Source organism: Rhipicephalus sanguineus, chromosome 4 (genome assembly GCF_013339695.2).
Source record: "Rhipicephalus sanguineus isolate Rsan-2018 chromosome 4, BIME_Rsan_1.4, whole genome shotgun sequence".
Classification (NCBI taxonomy): domain Eukaryota; kingdom Metazoa; phylum Arthropoda; class Arachnida; order Ixodida; family Ixodidae; genus Rhipicephalus; species Rhipicephalus sanguineus.
Window position 1 is genome coordinate 83,042,295 of NC_051179.1, and position 23,409 is coordinate 83,065,703.

A 23,409-nucleotide genomic window follows, 5' to 3' on the forward strand; every position below is an offset into this window, starting at 1 on the left:
GCCCGGTGCGATTTAAAAACGCGTCCGAGAGAGGAGGAAATCGACGTTTATATGATCGTGATGTCGATCCTTCTAGCCTTGCTGAATGAGTTGGTTGCTTCGGTTTAGGGACGGGTCGGTTACTTCTCTAGCGCAGTGTGTTTTGTCTTGCGGTCCCCTAATAAGGACAGCATATTAATTCAGAATGACAGCAGGCATCAGAAGTTTGTGGGGCGGCTTGGGTTCCACGAGCTTCTGAGATCCAGAGTCCCGCGATATAGACCCTTTTCATAAATACGCCACCTCACGGTGGGCTTTTCGTCAGTTTCGCTTCGCAAAGGAGCGTGGGATAGCCAGCGCCATCGTGAGGGCACGGAAAGCGAGCCGTCAAATGCGTGACTGCTGTGCTGTTTGTGTTGGCGGCTAGTTCTCCGTTTCATCCGCTGAAATCTCATCGTTTGCGTGCGTGAACGAGCTCTTAGTACTCTCCGTTGGTCTTTCTGAGGTGCTTCCGATGCACAATGAGCAACATTTGTACCATTCAACGGGTTGGACAAGCAATTTGGCTCGACTGCCGCGGTTGCGGGACCGTGACCACAGCCAACTCGCTTGCGCGCCCGGACCGGGAAAAAAGGCTCGCCGAAGCTACAAACTCCTCATCGAAAGCTACAAACTATACAAACTTCTCACCGAATGAAAGGATGGACGTCACTGTCGCGGAACTATGCGACCGCAATCGGTCAAAATCCTGTCTGCCGCAAGCCACACCACGTAACTATTTTCCGGACACCATGCGTTGGGTATATTTGTATGCAGTGGCGTAGCCGGGGGGGGGGGGGCACACCGGGCCCGTGACCTCCCCCCCCCCCCGAAATTCTTTTGCCATGGCACACAGAGCACAAAATGACACTCGACCACATCTGCCTGCCCGGCCCCCACTTCAGATCAAGGTGGTGCCCCCCCCCCACCCCCAAAAAAAAGATTTCTGCCTACGCCCGTTTTTCTGTACTAAAACATGTTGACACGTGACTTACGATGTGCGAGTATTGTCGTTACTAAATGAACAGCAGGCAACTTCATTTTTATTTTTCTGCCTGGCCTTACGAACCCTCGCAGTATTTCTGCACAAACAATCTATCGCAATTCACCGCATGCAGGGACTCGGGAGAAGACTATATTCATTCGTAAAAGCAAGGCTACACATTGCGCTGTGAAATAAGCACGTCCGTTTCTGTTGCTCGTTTACAAAACGGCGCCCTTACGCACGTCCGTTTGACATCACGTACGGAGAGAGAGCACGTGCGTTTGTTGTTCAAGTTTTATCGCGTACCTTATCGCTGTTCTCGTCGCGATATCCTCGATGGTGGCACATGGGAACGCAGCACGTCTGCACCATTGCAGCACGCCGTCTCTACGAAAAACGTTGATGACAGTTCACGATTCGGCGGTGCTGAAATGCCACGCACTGGCACGTTGCCAAAGCCTGCGTCGTCTGCTGCGGTGCCCTCACAATGGCGGCAGACTATATTTCGCGTGCGCGGCGCTAGGGGCGCCCTTTTTCGAAAAGGGTCTATTCCGACACCGACGGCACATGACAGACGGCGTCCCCCAATAAAATCATTAAAAACTTATAGCAATTTTTCTACTGATCATAAAATGTTTGCCACATTTTCCCAAACGCTTGAGTGCAAACATGCCGAAGCACATTGCATGTGAGCGTCCTTGCAGAATGAGCTTGAACTTTGCAGCAAATTAGAAAGTGAAATTGCTTGTGTGTTACATTGGCGTGGGGTTGAGAACAAGATCGAGCGAAAAAGAAACATTTCAAACTTTTGTGTTAGTATCAGTGAGCGTTTTGAGAAAAAGTTACAGAACTATGCGACTAGAAAATGATTGCATGCTTAAAAAAGAAAAAGAAAACTCGCTTTAGTACAGCACTTGTGGCAACATAAAAAAAATAACATTATTTATTGATTATGCTGCACCATAAAATAATGATAAATATGTGCTTGCTAGTGCTTCTAAGAAACTTTGAAATTAGGAGTTCTATCTGCTGCAATGGACGCTGTATGTGTGGCTAAAGAGGCTAGAAAGGCTGCATCATGGCTAGGTCAGGTGCATTTCAAAAATAGAGGCATCTGTAGGCATGCCTTTGCTTTGCCAACAGCTCATGTTGTGACATAAGCGTAATATGTATGATGTATATTTTATCATGCACATGCAGCATGTACCGAAAACCAAAATATCTTTCATGTTCCCTGAACATATTGACTCGTTACAATCCAGTCACAGTGACAACCTGGGCGAGTTGACTAAAAGAGGTTTTGAGAGGCTACAGGGCATGCAAAGCACTCATTGTGCCTGTAACTTCTTTTCTTGTCCATGTCATATATAGTACACAATTCATTCACATGAGAAACGCTGAAAAACCTGACATAGCACTCAATGCAGCATGTCAAGGAGGAAGCTTATATACATAGTATAACATCACAAAAAACAACAACAAGAAAACGTGAAATCAGGTTTACTACTACCATTGTCCACTTCTTTCTTTATGCTCAGGCTGCTTCTGTTTATCATTTCACTCCGCTCCAGAATTTTCCTCACAAAGAATATTATACTTTATTTGCATATGAAGCCCTTATTATTTGTACATCCTACATGGCTGTTAACTATTTCTTCATGCAAAATGTCCCCTGTGGTGATATGCTGTGTTTGCACTAGTTCATTGGCTCTTGCGTGAAAAAGCAAAAAAAAAAGCAGCAAGTGCAGATAGATGCCAAAGATATGCAAAAGATTCTCGAAGCGGCTGCTGTCATTCACAAACACGTTAGACAACGCCACAGTAGCGCACTGCACAAACATGGTTGTGCTGTTCATGAGAGTTCTATGGTTGTACTAACTCTATGGCTGCAGTTAAAAGATGTGTGCAGCATATGTACCTCATTAGCGCAGGCTCGCTAAGAATCATTCGAAATGATGACTAATAAGCAAGAGCACTTATGGCTTTCATGGAACTCATCAATTCAGGGCTAAGTATTGCATATACTTTGATTTCTTCTGTCCTCACTTTGCATCACATCGGTGTTACGCTTACATCAGAGCCAGTATCACCTCTAGTGGCCCGACACGTAGCGATATGGCACGGTTAGTTCAAGCAATTACGCATATCAGTTGTTACTTGAAGTTTTGACATGTTTCATCCCATGAGCACTGTGCATTGTTGCCTTTGTAAAAAGCAACCTGACCTTGATGCTGGTGCAAGTCCTTTCGTGCAAAAAACCTCTAGTTCCTTGTGTTTCATTCCTGTGCGAATGTGGCAACTCCATGTGGAAATCGAACTCACAAACTTGCCAGTGCAGTGCTGCAGCTCCCAAGTCCCCTGTGCTGACTCATTGGGAAATGAGTCAGCACAGCTCTGCAGTGACAGGCATGTGTCATTAATAAACCTTGAAAGAAGACTTTATGCTTACACTTTTTGAAGGTCCCCGAGCATCTTTGTGAAATGACAAATCACTCTCGTTGCTTCTCGCCATCAGAGACGCTAATAATAATTGTTGGTGTTTCATGTCCCAAAACCACGATATGATTATGAGGGATGCTGTAGTGGAGGGCCCCGGAAGTTTCGAACAGCTGGGGTTCTTTAACGTGCACCTATATCTAAGTACACGGGCCTCAAACATTTTTGCCTCTATCAAAAATGCACCCGCCGTGGCCGGGATTCGATCCCGTGGCCCCATCAGAGAAGCTAGCCATCACATAAACTGTTTACGCGAACCCTACAAAGGGGGACTGAATAGGCTTGTCGACACTAAAACAGGTCATCAGGTTAACGTAAGTGCTAAAATTTGGTCGAGCAAGCATCGGGCAAGTTGCCTGGCAGGGCCAGGTTCATGCTCGGCCCAGGCAGCAAAATACACGTAAACGCAGTCATGTCGAGCTGGGTCAGCAGAACTTCTGGCTCGGGCCCACCAACCCTATAAATCAGCTGCTAAATATATATGGAAAAACCAGGTCAATAACTGCGGTACCGTGCCTTCACAGTATGTGGCGCTGCTGATGTGACACTGGTCACATGCTGCAGATGGTGCCACAGCGTTCTGGTACATAGTACCTAATATTTGCTGGAATAAAGGTTATCGGCATGGAACCGGCAGTAGTGTAGTGTACTCGCTTCACATCGCTGGGCCAGTAACACAACAATAATCCTGTGAATTTCTTGAATTATGCGGTTTAACACGGCAAAACCAAGATGCAATTACGAGGCAGGATATGTGGTGAGAAACTGTGGACTAATTTTGACTGTCTGGGTCTCTAACTCCTTCCGTGACATGCTGTTATGCACGATTCCGACCAAAAATGGCTGAATTATTTTTTATTGCTGGCCCGTCTTACCACCATGTTGCAATTCCTTCATACAAATGGTCTCTCTACTGCTTTTGTTGCCCAGCGGGACCTGTGCTGTCACCTACGGCCAAGCACCGAGACAAAGTCAGCTCATCCATGGAAGCGGGTGAAAAGGTAAAGTTCTGTGGATAGGCCGAACTCGTTCATGGCATGGAAGGGGTTAACATGTGCCTAAATCTAAGTACGCTGGCATTATTAAGGTGAAATGCTTAGATGCCTCATCAAATGCGAAAACTGACCACCGTCCTGCGCTGGAATCTCCCGTCGGTGGCGTCAACATGAGTGATGCAAATCATTATCTCGTGATGACGTCACAGATCGCCAAAATTTGTGATGCCATTATGATGTCACGTAACATCATACGATGACGTCGTCACATGACATAGTAGCTGGGTCAAAGGTGGGCCAATCATGGAGGCAGTGCAAAACCAGGTGAGGTGCCTCTGATCCTGAAGGCAGTGGAAAACCACATTAGGTGCAGAGAGCTTTCGGAGGGTGATGAGGCAGGGTTAATACATCGACTGAGAAGAAAAAGAAGATGGCTTTCACCTTCCAGTCATCTTAGGCGAGTGCATTAGCGACCCTGATGGAATATGGCCTCAGTGGCATAGAATTAAATCCGTACTCCCATGCACAGCAGCGAACAACATTTGCCTATTGTTGTATCAAACAGCATGAACTGGAAAGCATGTTTCTTTGCCGAATTCGAGCGAGAAAGCAGTTGGCAGAAGCACAGCCCACTTTTAAGACAGCTGGAGCAGAAACGCAGATCACTGCATGCAAGGTCCATACATAAGGTAACATCAGCAGGTTTGAAAATGTAATCAGCGATGAATGAAAAGGCAAAGGCACAGTGTCGAGTTTAAAAAAATCTTTATTAAAGAAAAAAGGTCTGCCGCGCACATTCTATCCAAAAAGACGTCTGTGTGAGTATAAAAGCCTAGCTCGTCATTGTCTTGTGCATACTGCATCCAGTGCAGTCAAAGAACTGCAGAGCAACAACTTAGCCACTTATTCGAGCCTCGCTACACGTCGGTAACTGTTCAAGACACTTTGTTGCGGCAAACGCGCAGGCCCAGCCAAGCATCACAGTACACAAAACTCGCATGCATAGATAGCTCTTGATGCACTAGAAACTATCCTTCGGTAGTGTTCAAGCGAGCCCGTCAACGGAAACAGACCGGTGCAGCTTGTTCCTCGACTCAGTTGCGCACACAACCAGTCCGTCTTGCAAGCGTGAGCAACTTCGAATGTTGTGCAACGCCATGTTCTAAGCTCAAGTGTTTATTTCGTCTTGGGCGGTCTCGATGGCCCTTTTTCCGTAGAAAGTAACTGCTGTTTGGAAACCAAATTTATTGACTCTTCGTTTAGTTAACTGTTTATTTAAGACTCTAACATTCATGGCCTAATCTCGAGCTTCAGAATCGCTCGCACGCTCCCACATTCCTTAGGAAATGAGAGAACTGGATGCTTGTAAGGATGCGATTCGACGCGGACTAACGTTTCGCAAATTATAGACCATTCGCAGAAATTGGGTCGTGACGAAAACCAAGACTACCTTGGGATTTCGAACACCGTGTCGCAACAAACGGTCGTCCTCGCTTAATTTGCTTAGTGAATACACCGAGCGCAGGACATCTGCAACTGTCGGCAAAAGCTGGCATGCGGTGCAACTTTCGTGTTCAGCTTTCTGTATTATGGCTTGTAATTAACTGTCTGTGCAAGACGTCATATTGCTTTGAAAGACTATCAAAACAACTGAGAGAAAGCAAAAATTCAGCATACAGGGACACATGAAAAAAAAAAAAAAAAAAACAAAGATGGAAGAAAAAAACGATGTAACCAAGATCACAGACACAGCTTGCATTGCTGACTAAAGTGGAATGTATGCCCCCAACAGCAGTAGACTTTTCAGTGGTAGACACAGATTCATACTTTCGCCTTTCAGTGGGGGGGCAAACCTCCAGAACGGGCAACTCGTGCGTTCCTCAAGCGGCAACTGCTTGCAAACTCTGACAGCGAGATGAAATCTACTTTATTTTAGCTGACCAGCCGAACAAGGTTGACTCACGCCGTGAAACCAGTTACATTTCGTCATTGTGATACCAGGGCTGGGATAATACAGCAATTCTACTCAAATTTTTCGCCCCCTTGTGTTTTTTCAGGAGTGTCTGAGGAATGTTAAGTTAGTTTAGTCTTGTAAACTATCGTCTTAGATTGTTATTGTCAGTACATTGTTCAAAAAAGTGCGTTCACACACCAGTTCGAATCCTGCTGGGTAGATTTCCTTGCCTATTTTAAACTGCACTGTGTGGTCTTTAACATGAAGCAATTTTAACTGGGCTCGAGCAGATGCTGCCAAAATCCAGTGGATTGTGGCGGGCTGGTGCAAAAGCATTAGGGTGCACTGCTACAACTTTTTCCTTTATCTAAATCTTCGCTGTTTACAGAGCTTGTTCTCGCAATAAGAGTGTTCGTTTTTCTGTTGTACTAGTGTAATTCGCAAATATGGCCGGACATATGGGTTCTCTTTCGTGCTTCTTTAACAACAACAACAATCGCACAGGAATATAAAAGTGCAAATGAATTAGCATACGATCTCGCAAACTTGCTCTGCGGCAACAATGCCTGCTTGTCGGTTCAGCACAACCGTAACAGTGTGCACTGGAAGCCATAGTTTCACAGGTAAACTGGGAAAACCTGTTTGTCTGAAACAACGGCCGTTATTAAAAAATGCTTCAAACGTTAAATAAGTGTCCCAAGCGCTTGCACAACAGTGCTCGCATGCAGGATGTAGTCTGTACGGGCTTTTGGAAGATTCCGCTCTACGGGAGGCAAGCAGTTGCTGCTTTCGCTTGCAAGCCAGAGCCAATTCAAACAAATGAATTGGAATGCAAAGTCAGAACACTGCACGCTTCTGCGGCACTTAAAAGAAGACATAACCGTACACTTTATAACCACTGACCAAACTCGCTTTGGAAGCAGCGCACACATATATGCCACTAGGGTATTGCTACATTTAACATGCACATATCCCCTAAATAAGAAAGGAAAAAAAAATTGTCGGCGAGAGAAAAGGGGCGTGGGGACCTTGAATGAACACAACATACGCTATACTACATAAAACTCTTGTAATCATCTGCGTAAATGAAACAATAAAAATGTGATCCGTTTGTTCAACAGACGGCATGAAAACATGCATGCACGCGCAACGAAAGCTTGCAGCAGCGAGTGCCGGGGCAGGGGCTGTGTTCTGGAACAATCCCTCTCCTTTTCGCCATCTTCGATTTCATGTAAACTCCCGGAAGCAATGTTTACCTGGAACGATTCCAGACATTCCAACATCTTGTTGGCCACCGTGCCAACGTGACAATAACGTCGGCCGGAAGCAAGCCTGCCCTAACTCTTATTTTGTTAAAACCTACCGATTCGGCCGAAAAGTACAAGCTGAAGACGCTTTATCGTTATTATAAACCGGCGTGCTCGAATGAGACGAAAGACTAAAGACACGTGACCGGTCTTTCATCTTATTCAGTCACGCCGACTTATCCGTACGAACTTGCCCAATTGTCAGTCCTATTTAATGTTGTATTATTGAGTGATGGTTCCAGAATGCACACCCTCGTCTGGAAAAGGTGGGAGGAAACAACCACAAAGAAATACAAAATGAACACATCTAAGGAGGGATACGTGACGCGAAAGAAAAAATTTAAGGACCGAAGAGGAGGATACTGAAAAATGGGAGGCAAGATGGTGTGTATCTCGTGCAATCACAAAGACCGCACTGACTAGCCTGGCACTGAATTCCAGCAGGTTGCTAAAACTAACATATGGCTTATAAACGCAAGAACTGCGTGTGCAAACAACCTATACACATGTGTTAACTAGAGCGACGGTACATATTTTTTTTTGACTAATATACACAGAAAAGTCCTGCTGCTTCAACAATGCCAGTAGCCAGGGTTTCTCTTTTTAACAACCCTCCCTCTGGATTATCGAACAAAGCTCTAAACCGTTTGTTGACTCCGTTTTGATCATCGGATTGAAGAAAAAAAAAAGAGACCACAACTTTGCCGACAAGCGAGGATCCCAAGAAGGGCCTGGCAAGTTGGCCATTTGCTCCTTAAAAAAAACCAAACGATAAGGTTCACACGTCATCTGCAAAAGCAGAGGGGTGCATGGTAATAACCAAGGTGTCTATTCCACACCCAAACACTGCTGATCACATTTGCAACAAATCGTACTAAATATCGTTGTCGGCTGCCTCGACGTTCACGACGTCACAATGACAAAAAAAAAAAACACGAATAAAGCAGTTGTTCTGAAAGACTCGTGCAGGTATGCAACAAATCTGGCTGTACTTGGCAAGAACCTAGTTAGCTGCAAGCTTTTAAAATGGTAGTTAATAAAGTGGTTCTTAGTAAGGTTTTTGTTCTTTGTAACTGCTACGCCGCACCTGGTTTTCCAGAGCCTCTGATGACCGTCATTTCCCGGTTGGAAAAAGGCACAACCGTCATGCGACGATCGATAAGCTCCGGTAATGTAAACACGCAATCAAGCTCTGACACAATCTGGTGGCAGCCACTGCATGCAACTTTCAGCATTGGCACACAGATAGAAAGAAAAAAAAAAAAAGATTTCTTTTTTTTTTTTTTAAACAATAACAACTGCATGTTCAAACTTCAACAGAAATGAAAACAACCCACGGTACACTCCACCAGAGTCACGGTACAGCTTACAACACTAATACAGCATATTGTCCGTGCTGGGCATGTTGTTCTGAAGACGTTACAAAAAATAAAAAAAAGAAAGAAAAGCACGCTACATGCAATAAAAATTTGGGGCAGTGGCAAATGTGCCCGTCACCAGATATGTTCGCAGAGCAACAAACACAGCAGCTCGCAAAACTGTCTCACCGAACAGAACAAGAAAATCGTTGCAAAAGTTGTGCGAAAGGTGCACCCAAATTATAGAAATTTTGACCCCAGCTCAAATCATGTTGCTAAACACAGCTAAAGCTCACATCTGTTTTTGAACTTTGCGGAATTGATATAGTTGAAGGCCGGGCTTTTCCGGGAGACTGTGGTAAGGATTTTGAAATGTCCAATTCCAAAATCTGGGCAGTGCACGGCTGTCTGTCCATCTTGCCCTTGTGTGTCGCATCGGGGTGCCTAACGATTGCGAGCAGCGGCAGCCATTTGTCTCTCGACAACACAAAAGTATAACGGGCAGCAAATGCAAAAGCATACGCGGAACAATCATTGCGAGTTTGCCTCAAAGCCATCAAGCAGCTCCTACTCATGCCAACAACGGAAGCCATTAGAGAATAAATGAAATTTCACCAGCAGAACACTGTTAAATCACCACTCGAGACTCTCGACAATTGGTGTGGGGAGCCAGGGAAGGTGCAACCACCGTGCTCTTTCTTACAAAAGAGCACATGCTTGAGCATGTTGTAAACCGTAGCAGCTTTTCAGAGCCCAAAAGAACACAGGATGGAAGGCTGGATGTGGATGCAGGCCCATTCGTTCCTTCATTCTTTCGTGCGCTAGAAAGCTACTCTCCTCTCAACACCGGGCCCTATCCAAATCAATTGCCGTGCGTCTTCGCAGAATTTAAAATCTGAATGCACTGGCGTGCAATTTTTCACGGTGCCTCGGCAATATGGAAGAAACGGCTCAAGGGGGGCAAACTCTGTGCCGGCTAAAAAGCCCGCCAACAGCACTTGCGCATAATAGGCGATGGAGGACTTGTGACTGGCCGCGATCTGTCGCAGCAGTGACGGAAGCGGTGAGGTGCGCGCTACATTGTCCGGCGTTCGGAGGACGGGTGCGCCGCCATCATCGGGTGGTCGAGCGGTTGGCCGTGCTGTTGGCCTCGGGCTGACCTGACAGCGGCCCATCACCGCCGTCCACAATCCTCCGGAAGAAGTGGTCCTCGTCTTGAAAGACGTACGGCTGCCGGTTGTTCTCGTAGAGCAGGCCCAGGATAATGTTCAGAGCTGATACGTCGTACCTAGGTGAGGTGAGTGCAACCGAGCGATTAACAATGCATCCGTGTACATTTACAAACAGAGATCAATAAAATTTCCAAGTAAAGCACACAACACGAATACACGACAGACTCCATGCAAATTGTCACATGGGTGGATGCTAAACGATACGAGATAGCTTGCAGTTGAACACTGATGCAAACGCTTGGCCATTGACGCACTTTGTTCTTTTCAAGCACAATAATAATTGTTGGGGTTTAATGTCCCAAAACCACGATATGATTATGAGGGACGCTGTAGTGGAGTGCTCCGGAAATTTCAACCGCCTGGAGTACTTTAACGTGCACAATGGAGAACACGGGTATTCAGATGCAGAGGCATGGCAGTGATGCAATTTCTTTCTTTTTGTGTGTTGTTGTGTACTACTACATGTAGCAGAAAAATACTTTGCTGGTTATTTACCAACATGGCCTGAGACGTTTCTAATGTGCCTTATGCCCTGAAATGAAACAACTAATTAAGCAGCTGATCACATTCAAAAGCACTCTAGCTTGAGGTGACCGCAAACAACATACTGGTGGGTTCACTTGGCCGTTAAGTTTGGCTGCAGTTACATGAAAATGACGTTACAAACAGGCAGTTTTAGGAAACATGATCCTCTGTGCATGATCCCCCGTTGTCTTGGGTTGTGCCGTTCGAAATCCAACATTACTAACTATGGCATTATTGTATAAATTCTTCAACAAATGTGCACATGATGCCTTGGAGTAGCAAAATGGTTAGGTTATGAGAAAACATAACGTTCACTCCCACATACAGTATACTTGGAAGACACCCAGCTAATCTGGAAACTTGAAATTGATAACAGTTATTCAAACCTTAATAGCAATGACTGTAGTGTCTGTAATCCTTTGAAAATGCTATTCTTGTCAGCAAAACCCTACGAAAACTTCCAAAACACTGTACGATTCCTTTCATTTATTGGTTGACAATGTTGAGCCCTGGCTAGGCAACACCATGAATGATTCGTAACATAGATAAATGGAAACCTCAGCCATAATGTCCCTACCCAAATACCACGTTTAAATTGTTTTCTGGTGTTCCGAGCCCGTGCAAGGCAATACAAAAATGATCTTTTCACTACCTTCAAATGGTTCTTCTGCGTTGAACATACTACTTTTCTTCAGTGTCCACATTACACCTTCAAAAAACTCCTCAAACCATGCAGCAGTGACTTACCTATGGCAACCCGAGTACCGGTACAGGGGTTTCTTGTCAAAGCGACAGCCCGTACTCTGGGCCCCCACTGGCGTGATGCAGTCGGCCACCAGGGCACATCGCACCCACGGCAACATCAGACGACCCCGTACCTGCACACCATAAAAGTGCAACTTGTGGTCTGGTGCGCCAGAAGCAGGAGGAAATAACATTTTATTGGTTCCACAACAACTAAGGCTCCAAGTTCCTGCTTCTTTGATAGGCCACACTTGGGGTGCCGTTCTGACGCACGACAACAGTCATTCCACTCGCTACTGTCCTGTTGAGAATGCTATGTTGTGCTGATCGCTAACGTGCTACACGCCGTTTATAATTTGGAAATACACTCAGACCTCGGTATAACGAACTCGGGTATAACGAATTATCGGTTATAACGAAGTAAATGAAGAATAGTCTTGTCATAGATACAGTGTTACAAATATACATTTATAACGAATTTTTGAATATAACGAACTTATTTTGGCGTCAGATGCGACTCTGTTATAACAAGCTTTGAGTGTACAGGGCGCGCGGCTATGAGGCAAGGAAAGGCATGCAGGATGGACGACAGTTATTGTGCATGTCAGAAAGACGCCCCACATATCCCCTTTCTTCTTAATGTGCACCATGCTCTTGTTCTACGCCAAAAATGACAAACGTAAATACTATAACCTGAAGCAGCACAAAGAGACAAGGACAGAAACAAGAAAGCAGCCACAACTGGCAACAAATGAACTTAGATTGAGGAAGCGTCTTATTTTATGCCATGCTGAAAAAAAAATCAACGACCAACAAGTGGTTGGCATGTGCACTGGCGTGTTTACGTACATACAAATGTTTGCCCAGATACATCACCTCTTGCTTAGACAGACTAGGAGGTGCTGTGCTGACACACCTGTCACCTGCCCTAGCTATACACTGAGCATCTACAATTTCACTTTCCTCTTTTTTTTTTTGCTTTGTGCATGTTTCAAAAACCTGCTGCTGCTCATTAGTGGAGTGCATGCGCATTTGTTGCAATACGTGGCTCGGTGGCTACCGTATCTTTTTCTTGCATTCTTATGTCCAGTTGCTTTGGTTTTCTTGCTCCTGTGCTCACCTATTAGAGCTACTTCAAGTTATAACCTATTCAGTATGACCAACCTGCCCAAATTAAGTTGCTACTGCAAAAGGCTACCATAATTTTCTCAAAACGTTTGCGAGGGACTGCCCGATACATCACAGCGGCAGGGATGCATGCTAATTAACTTCTGCGGTTTCATGTGCTAAAGCCATGATACGATGATGAGGCATGCTGCACTGGGGGGCTCCGGATCAATTTTGGCCACCTGGCATTCTTTATTCCACACCAAAATCCAAGCAAACAGGCATTGTTACATTTCGGACCCATTGAAATGAAGACACCAAGACCAGGAATCGAACCCACACCCTTGTACTTCTCAGCATAGTAGTATTGCCAAAGCCACCACGGCGAGTGTTTTATAGCTTCACGGCGACAACTATGATAGTTTTTGCTTGCTAGCCATTAATCTTTTGCAAGTGGCTCAAGAGATGATGAGGATAGCGCACCTGGGGCGAGTCGAACAGGAGAAGCACGGAGGGATCAACCATGCGCTGGAAGAAGAAGTGCTCGCGGGGTGCCCGCAGGAACTCAAACATGCCCAGGTGTGTGAGGGCCGACGTGGGCTGTGGCTGGGAGGACCAGGGCGCAGCCAGGCCCTCGCGCAGTGCCCGGCCGACCACCCGGCGCGGATCGGGTGCACTCGTCAGCTGGTAGTCCGGCTCCACCCACAACACGCCACCGGACTCACGAACTAGCTCCTGTTTGCACATAATATACATGGCATGCATGTGTACATTGTATAGCACAGAAAGAATCCATTATGCAGCATTAGACCATGGCCTGGGGAGCTCTTCTCAAACTGTCCATCTAATGGACATGTCCATTTCAGCAGAGCGCATTCAGTTACTCGAGAAAGCGGCATGCCGTGACGTCATCGCATCTTAAACATGTTCAGTGTCGGTGCACTCAACCCGCATAGCACACTCCCAGCATTAGATGAAAGAAAGTGAATGAAATGTGCAGTCACAAAACACTTAAACGAATTTAACAAGTGTGTCCTTGCACATGAGCATGTCTGAGATGCTTGCGAATGATGCGGGTAATGCGTACCGACCCTCACAGGTGCATTAAATGGGAGGCCGCATTAAACCTCACTCAAGGGCTTATGTGATCACCGAATCAATGTTAAGCACGGCCTCAGAGATCCGAGAGGCCAAAGGGGGATCTCGGGAGACTGCGTTCGCTGTGTTGAAGCGCATTCTGTTCCTCTCAGTTTTGTCGAGAGCTGTGACAGCTCCGTAACGTCTAAATTACGTTGCAGAAGAACTGGAAACAGGGGGCATGCTGCTTGTCAAGCTCCGACCAATCAGCAGTGGCTGTAATGGACAGTTCACTAGGTGGACACTTCGAGAATAGCTCCTCGGAAGAATACCCAATGCAATAGCAGCGAGTTCAAACCAATATGTACCAAACATAACTGAAAAGTGTCACATGTACCAAGGACATCATTTTCCTGGTTATTCTAATTATCTTTCATTCTCCAGATTAACCAATCCTCAGGGATGCAGCGGGCGTAGCTCAGTGAGAGCCAATGAATGACACAGGGCAAGAAGAATGGATAATAAAAGCGTTGCGAGACACACAGCTATGCTTTGCTTTCTCATGACATTATCAAGGACAGTACCATTTCACAAATCATACTCAACTTGCAGGAGTATCACCATGTTACTGGGGACCGAGGTACAATAATTGTATCCTTCAAAGTTAGAGGGAAAGTGTTGACATATACCCTTGTCACACGGGTAAGCTTAACCGCTGTTATACCCAACCGCAGTTAGCGGACGTAACCACAGTTACCGTAAACCAGACCGTAAACCAGACAGAGGCGCTGTCACACATTTGCAGCGCTTCCAAGCGTTCTTCAGTTGATACATGGCTGCGTTCGTGCAACGCCGCCATAACACCGCCTTGTACAGTGCTTCACGCTCGATTATGGACGCGTCAGCAGCGTGTTTTGATGCGCGTCTATCAAATAGCTTGAAGCCCTGTTCAATGAACGAACGCAGCCGTGTATCAATCTCGTGAAATGCACAGGAGATTTTTGCAGCACGGACAAACTGGTACCTCAAAGCCGGTAATTTATCTTCCCAAATGCATATGAACGCCTCCGTCGTCGCAACGCTCCAGCTGACACGCTTTTGGCTTGATATTTCGCTGGGAGCCGAGCTGCTCGCGTCCGACATGGGGGCCGCCATGTTGTCAGTTTACGGCGCTAACAGGGGTTGCCTACCTCCATTTACAAAAACGGTCGTTAGCGGATTAACTGCGGTTAGGGTTGTCGTGTGACAAGGTACAACAGCCGTTAGACTTAACGGCCGTCGTACTTAACTGTGGTTAGACTACCCGTGTGACAAGGGTAATACACAACGAGCATGGGAATAGTGTTGCGACGTCCTCGAACACGTTCTTGATTCAGTTTTTTTAATATATAGCCGAGTGTCATTGCATCTTCTGACAGTACATGACAGATGGCAGTTTGTCAGCCTGGATTTTCTCCTTAAAATTGTTAGTTTGATTCAGCTTTCTTCGTTACCAACTCCCCTTCGTAATATCGCCTAATTATCTCATTTTTCATCCTGATTACTAACCGCACAAGCTGAGTTAGCAAGCATGTGTGACCTTGAAATAAAGGTCAAACTGCACAGCATGTCTAACAGAGGAGGTTTTTCAAATTTATGTTAAAAATATATATCCAGTGTGTATGTTTCTATGTTTCATTGTGTGCATGGGCACAGGTGCTTCAATAATACTACGCACGTTGCTTAAGAACTGGAAAAGTAGTCTACTGCTAGAACTAAGTGCACAGAATTAATGGATAATCGTGGTACTACACGGAATCAAGCGGTATGTCCCAGGAGACAGTACAGGAAAAGCTGCATCTTTCACACGAATACAAATGAGACATACACTGAAACCTCATTATAACAAAGTCTCATTTGACATGAAAATGGCTTCGCTATATCCGAAAATTCGTTATAAGCATACAATCGAACCACTATAGCAACTGCTAAGGCTATTCTTCATTTACTTCGTTATAACCGATAATTCGTTATATCTGTGTTCGTTATATTGAGGCTTGAGTGTACTCATAAAGCCATTGTAATAAATGACAAATTCACATACGCAAACAAGGGATAGAGATGGAACAAGAAAGGAATGTGCCTCACCTGAATTATGATTGGCCGGTAGGCATAAATTTTGAGGTTGCTCACGTGGGCGGGGTAGAAGTCAAAGTTGAGTGTGCGCAAGGTGCAGTTACTGGAGTTACACATGTTTTGTGCCTGCACAGATGGGGAAGAGAAGAAAATGGCAGCTATGAGAAAACACAAAAGGCAAGAAAAGAAGAAAGATGTTAAGTCTATGCAGCAACAACTAAAACGGCATACTTAAACAGGAAAAAAAAAAGGGCCATGACACAGTTTTCATACTAATTTCAGCTTAGCATTATCATAACAGAGAGTACACAGCCCGATATAGTTGGTCAAAACTGGGCTCTGGCTACAGCCCTTGCGATTGAGACTCACACGAAAAAAAAAAAAAAAGAAACAAAACAATGCATGGCAGCCATGATGTAGTATTCCCCTTTTGTAATTACTTTGTTTTACAGTGTACAAAAGCCATAGCCTTCAAAATCAGCTTCTCTCAGTTTCTGGGGGTATAAACTCATTTTGTCGCCGTTTGTGGTGGCCACACAGTTGTAGGCTTCCAGTCTACATTAAAAGAATTAATTCATGCACAAACTGTTTTACTGTACCGAATGCACACAGATTTTGCCACCTTACTGTGGGAGAACGTAAACAAGTTAATGTGCAACGCCCTATTATAGCTCAAAACTTTGTTTTGCAAGCTCAATATAGGGCAAAAGAAGTTACGAAGACCAAAGGTACGTTCACATTTTCTGTGTCACCCCCCTCGCGATGCCTTATCCTTGCTGCACGCGTCGCAGGTGCAATGAAAGGTTCAAAGTTCGAAGCACACGTGACGCACAACGCGTACAGTTGCAAAAACTATAAAGCCAAACAACATATCTTAATGAGGCCAGCCAGACATACAGATCAAAGTGGTTTAAAGTGGTGCCAAGGCCAGACACATAGCCAAGCCAAAGTAGGGCAGCGGTAGTAGAGTGTACTAGAATGGGGAGGGGGTCCACAGAGCGCTCTGTGCTGAGGCACTTTTTAATGAAAATCTAGATCATGCCACCGTCGCCTTCACCTGAAGGTTACGATAGTTACCACTGTTGTTGCTATGGTTACAGCCGTGCGCAGCGGCAGCCTGGCAGTCGCATGTCAATTATAGCCACACAGCGTTGCTGCAGTGTTCATGCAAGGCCATGGATTGCACTTTACCGCGTTTCAGCAACAATTCAACTAAAGGAAGGCAACACATTTGTCCCACTAAATGCCCTGCTCGTAGAGCTTATAACCAATAGCATTACTTTTACTTCGTTTCATTGTTTTTTCGTGCCAACAAGGTTAAAAGAAGGAAGCTAGCGAACAAATGGTAAGAACGCTCGAGTGGTGGTGCGTTAAAAAGAAGATGCCGCGTCGAGCAGACGACTGCTCAATGTCTCTGCCAGAGCTCCACCTGCCCAACTGCCGAGGCAGACGAAAGCTTCAGGTGAGGGCGACTGCAGTGCCACAGGAAATTTTCAGCGTTATTTTGCTTCACTCTCGCCACTTGCTGCAGGCTCCAGTGGACCCCCTCCCCCATTCTAGTACACCCTAGCAGTAGTTTGAAAGAGATTCTCTCAAGAGGAGTAGTGAGGGGGAGACTGACCGCGAGCAGCTCAGCAGTGCCAAAGTCCAGAGCATAGACGACCACCGAGTGGTCGGGGAAGTGTGCCTGGCAGGCCTCGAGGAAGCCCGGCAGTCGGCCCAGCTGGTCGACACCCATGGCGGTGCCTACGATGGGTGGCAGCGGACCGCTCTCGTTTGCCAGCAGGGCAGCTGGGGAGGGACCCCCCTCTGAAGACGTGGCCGGAGACAGCCCCAGGTGCAGCAGGTACCGCTCGAGCTCCTGGGGATCACGCTGCTCAGGAACAACCTGTGCACACACCCCACCGACTCATGACCGACTGAAGGAGACTGGTACACCCTGATTATCAATCCATAGCTTGACAACAAGGACTTTTGCATACAATTAAAAAAGCAAATCAACGACCAGACAAACTTTTTTTTCCCGTGGCACAAGGGGAGTTATTGACACCGAGCTTTCCTGAATGGTGTCTGTGCATGTGCCAAACTGACTGAGGCACACAAGACTTGGCTGCATAATTACAAAACTTGCAGTTTTTCATACTCTGGGGAACAAATGTTTCCGCGACATGAGATTTGCGAAAACGCCAAATCCTTGCATAGGCCTGGAAACATGGCTCTCACCTTGAGGTTTTTGAGGTTGGTGAGCTGCCGGTGGGTCTCTGAGACGAGCCCGTCCAGGGCGGGTTTTGGGTCCCCATAGAGGCAGATGAGGGTGCTGGTCACCACAATGCAGGCCAGCAACAGGAGGAAGCTCTTCGCCCGCATAAGGCTGCATCCGCAGGCGCTCGCCGCCTGACGCCAGCGCTCAGCTCCAGGGCACTGAGTGATGTGTGTCTGTTCCCCAATTAGGCACGTCGCGGCGGCCGCCCCTCAGCCGCACATCCTGCATGCACGTCCAGTCAATTCCCGTCAGTGTGCTGCTCGAGGAAAGAAAGGGAATCCCCCATATATGGACTTTTCAAGGAATTCTGGAGTTTCACGGACCAAAACCAAGAAATCATTATGAGGCACACCGTAGTAAAGGACTACGGATCGATTTCCACCACCTGGGCTTCATTGATGTGCACTTATATCTAAGTAAAAAGGTGCTTTTACATGTGCCCCCCACCCTAAACGTTGGTACTATGGCTGGGAATCGAGTCCACCTCGTTGCGCTTAAAGGGCTACTGGCACAAATTTTCGAAGGTGAGTTTACTCTGCCATACAAGTCTCCTGTATGCAGAGATGGCTCTGAGCACATGTAAGGCTCAGTAATTGCTGATAACATATTTTATTTTGGCATTAAAGTTGATTTTTGCACGGCACACCTACTCACATTGACGCTACCATGACGTCAGGCTACAGTGTCAACAGTGGTGACTTCACGCTCCAGTATGGCTAGTTATGATGACGTCGAGTCATCACAACATTCAATATGGCCACTTGTGCATCACCAATGGAGCCACGGAGAGGAGCGGCTGTGGATAAAGCCACAGTATCTTACGGGAGCACATGATGAGAAGCTCATACTGTGTTGTGACGTCAGGGTACAGGAGTAACAGAAACCAGCGTTTAAAAACATACTGCAATTACTTTTTCGGGGTGCACTCGTGCTTATCAGTACATTTACTAGGCTCTTGAGGGCTTGGCTTTTAATTTGACGCCGAAAAATGACCACTGAAAATCTTAGTGCCAGTACAGTGCAGCACCATGGCCACCAAGCCACTACAGCGCGTTACACAAAGTTCATGAGCACAAACAGTGTGGTCCATACTCTCACGATGTCTCGCTACAACTCTGCCAAGAACTTCCACAATCTCAAAGCAAAAAATCTTCTTGGTTCTTCACATGCCACCGCAGATTCTTTATAATCAGCGAGAGGGAACATGTTGACCGTTATCAAATTCATCATCATCATCCTATTTTTTATGCCCACTGAAGGATGAAGGCCTCTCCAGATGTTCTCCAATTTACCCTGCCTTGTTCTTGCTGATTCCATTATATGCCTGTGAGCTTCTTAATTTCATCCCCCTGCCTAACCTTCCTGTCCTCAGTTATGCGTTTCCCATCCCTAGGTATTCGTTCTGTTGCTCTAACTGACCAATGGTTATTCGACATTGATTTTTTCTCTGAATGTCAACTAGAATGGCGGCTACACCAGTTAGAAATTACCAAGGGTAGATTTTTGGCCTTGTTGGTGCGACATTATCGTAGTGTTAAGCGCGGAACTGATACAAAGAGGTCGGGACAGGGAGTAACATACACACACTGTGTGTAACTCCCTGTCCTGCCACAGTCATATCAGTTCTGCGCTTAACACTACGAATACACCAGTTTGTTCTCCGATACAACTTGCTGTCTTCCTGTCTCTTGTCGTCACACCAATCATTTTCTGTTCCATTGATCACTGCAAGCCACAGTGATCAATTTGACTTGCAGATCACTGCTTTTTCTCTAGTCCCCTTGTAATCCTCCAAGTTTCTGCCCCATATGTTAGTACTGGCACAACGCAATGATTGTATATTTTTTGCTTACAGCAGTAAGTTGCTGCTCACGATTTTAAAATGCCTGCTATATGTGCTTCTGCATGTCCTTATTCTTTGCTGAACTTCGTTTTTGTGAGTAGTAATTGACACAGATATACACATTTTTGCACGGATTATAGGGGCTCGTAGCCAATCATGAATTCTTCTCTCGCTAGGCCATTGAGCGTTATCTTTGTTGTCCCTTGCATATTTACCTTCAGTCCTACTTTAACACTTTGCCTCTAGGGGTCTTGCATCGTTTGTTGCAATCTGTCGCTATAATTGCTGAACAGCGCAATGTCATCCGCAACCACAACTTACTGAGGTATTCTCCACTGACCTTTACTCCTGTTTCTTCCTAATGTAATTGAATACTTGTGCTAAGCATGCAGTGAACCTGAATGTATCTCCTTGCCTGACCCCTCCCTCGACCGCAATATTTTTTTTCTTTTTGCATGGAGAAGCAAGGCAGCTAAGGAGTCCTTGTAGATACTGACTAGCGTGTTCACAGACATTTCAAGTACCCCTTGATGACGCAGTGCCTCCAAGACTGCTCGTTATCTCTAATACTCACGTACAGCTGAATGAAACGCACAGCAGCATTGAATACAGGCTTTATGGCAAAGGTTAGAATTATCCAAACTACTGCGGGTCAATTCTATGATTTCACATATGCAGGAAAGAAATGCAATCCGACAGCTACAACACTCATGCCAATGTAACGGTCTCTTACACTACCTCAGAGAAAGCAAGCAGACAAAAACCAGGCAGCACAACTGCTGACAATCGTGCAGCTGGTATTCAACAGGCTGCTATTAAAATGAACACAGCGGGTTGCATACACGTACGCGCATCGTGAAAAACTGCGAACAATGACGCTTCGCCAACTGCCTTTCCCGATGGCCTGTTGCAGGCCGAGAGAAAATTTTCGAAATTTCGATAGCGTCAGAACTAGTAGTATGATGTGAATCTTACTTCGAGCAGTGTTGAAGTCGCAGCTTTTTTTCTTCAAGTGGTCACGCACAAGCTTTGGGCGACGCGGCAGTACGATCCGAGGAAAAGCGATGTGTGCAGATCGCGCCTATTCAGCGCGTCCGATACGACCTACCGAAAACACCTGCTGAGCTCCGAGTTGTGCCGCGGACACACTTGAAAGAGCCGCTCCCCAGGCAGCTGCGGCGCGCTCTCAGTTCGCGCTAAAGACGTTACGCGCAGGCCTCCTGCGCCGTCACAGTCACTCGCTTGGCCCATACGAATTCTGGCGGTCTCCCAAATTCCTCCCCGAAGCATGCCAGGCGCGATTTTCGAGCCAATACGCACGCCTTCGAAAACTCAGAAAGAAAGGCGCCGACATTCAGATTATCGCTGGAGCGGCGCCCCAGTGGCGAAGAGAAGTTTTGTTCTTTTTGCGCCTGGTTCTCTCTCCAGCAGCTAGGTTAGGTTATAAATAGCCGTTTTTCTGCAACATCTGTCACCTCGCTAATCGGGTCCGAGGACTCGGACAGTGGTGCAAAGTATAAATAGAACTTAGCGCGCTGCTAGTACACCGCGCCGCGTCCCTGCTCCAGAAATCCGGTTGCTTTAAAAACGGGCCACACTCGCTACATGGTCGAGAAGTTTTTCGTGACTCGACGTTTCTCGTGCTTCAGTGCGTGCGCGGGGAAGCCGCTGTGAGCCCGTGGAATGTTTTTAAGCCAGTGTCGAGATCGCAATCGATGTTCTTGCACGCATTTCCTGTCAGCGGAAGTAGGCGCGCGATTGAGAACAACCAATGCCGAGGTCGATCTGCGTGCTTTCTCGATCCATACTGCTGGCTCGAGGTCAAAGCTTAGTGAATGCGCGCCAAGCAGTCGGAAACACGGGGTCGATGTTTGGCGAAACGATACGAAACATGAAAGTTGGATGCGCCGTGAAAAACAAGCAACGCGCAGTTTGCAAATGGAATAGCTCACGAGTCACCTTCCAGCTCGAACGAAGCAGGCGGGTGGTCAGGAAATTCTGTCCGGTTGTTTGAGGCCGGGATGCATCGGTTCGAAGACGCCACAGCTTACTTGCGCAGCAAGTCTACACAACCACAGAAGTCACGCCTTTTTTCGCCAACGTGAAAATTTTACGAGCACGGGTTGCTCGACTCACCGGCACGACACAAACCGCACAAACGCCCACAAAACGATCCCGCACTTCGCGTCTTCAAAGATAGGTGACGCCACAACCGCGGCAGAAAGCGCCTCGCTGCAGCAAGTTGTTGCGCAGAAAAATGTGTGGCCCCCGAGATAACAAGCAGCTCTCGAGCACGTTGTTAGTCCCGGAGGTCATGAAGTTTACAAATTAATCTGTTGCGTTGCAAAACAGCGCTCGGCGTTCCTTGTGGCTGTCGCTAAGATAATAAAATATGTGTTGCCTTATAAAATCTCGTTGCGAATTGAAACAATGCTCAAAATTTATTTGTCGCTCACGAGTGAGCACTTGATGGCGGCACGTGTGTGAACTTTGAAGCGGTGAAGCCAGTGAAGCTTCGCTGGTTTAGCGCTTATTTTGAGCAGTACAAAATCGGCACCAGGCTACCGCACACGAAGAGGGGGTAGGTGGGGGGAGTAGGGGGCTGAACCTAAACTTAGTTCTTTCAGTGGTGTCCGCGCCCCCCTGAAGAACCCATCTCATCGAAGACGTAACGTGCCTCGAAAGATGCTGCCATGCGAAGTCCACCAAAACACCAAAGCCATTCGAAGGCCTCTGATCCTACAAGGGCCAGCGGGCAATGAGAGAACTATTTATGCGTGAAATGTTGGGAGCAAGCGCTGAGGAGATACTGAGAGAAACTGCGTGCCAGAATTGCACCAAGAGACTCTCTATGGCCATTCCTCCGGCTGATCTCGATCACTGCGACAGGCTCTCACAAAGTGCACCGCCTTGTTATCAAGAAATGCACAGTTTGCGATGTGCTCATATATTGTCTTCGTTCGTTATAGTGTGTCCGCTGTAACTTTTGAAATGCATGCATAAACGCGCATGTATGCACTCAGAAGTTACGTGGCACTCCAGTCTCTGCACACATATATCAGCAAGTTGTGCGCTCAAAATCTAATTTAGAACTTCGCGCGAAAATCTCTGCACATGAATGTCAGCGTGACGTCACGAATTTCAGTGTGTCTCTCTTTCCGTAGTAGCAGCAGTAGCAGAAAGGAGCGCCCTCCTAATCATCTAAGGGAGGTGCCAAGTCTGCCCCATACCTTACACCCTGACCTGTTCTGTCATTGTTTAGTGTACGGGATTATGGGGATGCAAGCTTCTGACAAAAATGGCGGCTGAGGAGCCCTGACGTTGCATCATTCCATGAACTCTTTATTTCCCACTTTTACTCACAGAAGGCCGGAGACCGAAGGCAGGCCG

General features: G+C 46.5%; 1 protein-coding gene across 2 annotated transcripts; it reads right to left on the bottom strand.

Moving 5' to 3' along the window:
- Nucleotides 1-5,247: 5,247 nt before the first annotated feature.
- Nucleotides 5,248-22,198, bottom strand: LOC119390347 (uncharacterized). Of its 2 annotated transcripts, none has more exons than XM_037657950.2 (7): nucleotides 21,979-22,198; nucleotides 18,137-18,398; nucleotides 17,535-17,801; nucleotides 15,926-16,039; nucleotides 13,205-13,456; nucleotides 11,618-11,748; nucleotides 5,248-10,401 (listed from the first exon to the last, which is right to left on the bottom strand). In XM_037657950.2, exons 2-7 carry the CDS (start codon nucleotides 18,278-18,280, stop codon nucleotides 10,227-10,229), a joined length of 1,083 nt encoding a protein of 360 aa, XP_037513878.1. In that variant the 5' UTR covers nucleotides 18,281-18,398; nucleotides 21,979-22,198; the 3' UTR covers nucleotides 5,248-10,226. The 2 variants fall into 2 exon arrangements, with proteins under 2 accessions (XP_037513878.1, XP_037513879.1); XM_037657951.2 differs by lacking the exon at nucleotides 21,979-22,198 and adding an exon at nucleotides 20,995-21,221.
- Between the last annotated feature and the right edge of the window lie 1,211 nt (nucleotides 22,199-23,409).

Coding starts and splice junctions, on each gene's coding strand:
- LOC119390347 (XM_037657950.2), bottom strand. CDS start 18,280: ATGCGGGCGAAGAGCTTCCTCCTGTTGCTGGCCTGCATTGTGGTGACC. Junction 11,749..13,204: donor TCCTGTTCGACTCGCCCCAG/GTGCGCTATCCT, acceptor TATGGTGTGCAG/GTACGGGGTCGTCTGATGTT. Junction 10,402..11,617: donor CGGTACTCGGGTTGCCATAG/GTAAGTCACTGC, acceptor CACCTCACCTAG/GTACGACGTATCAGCTCTGA.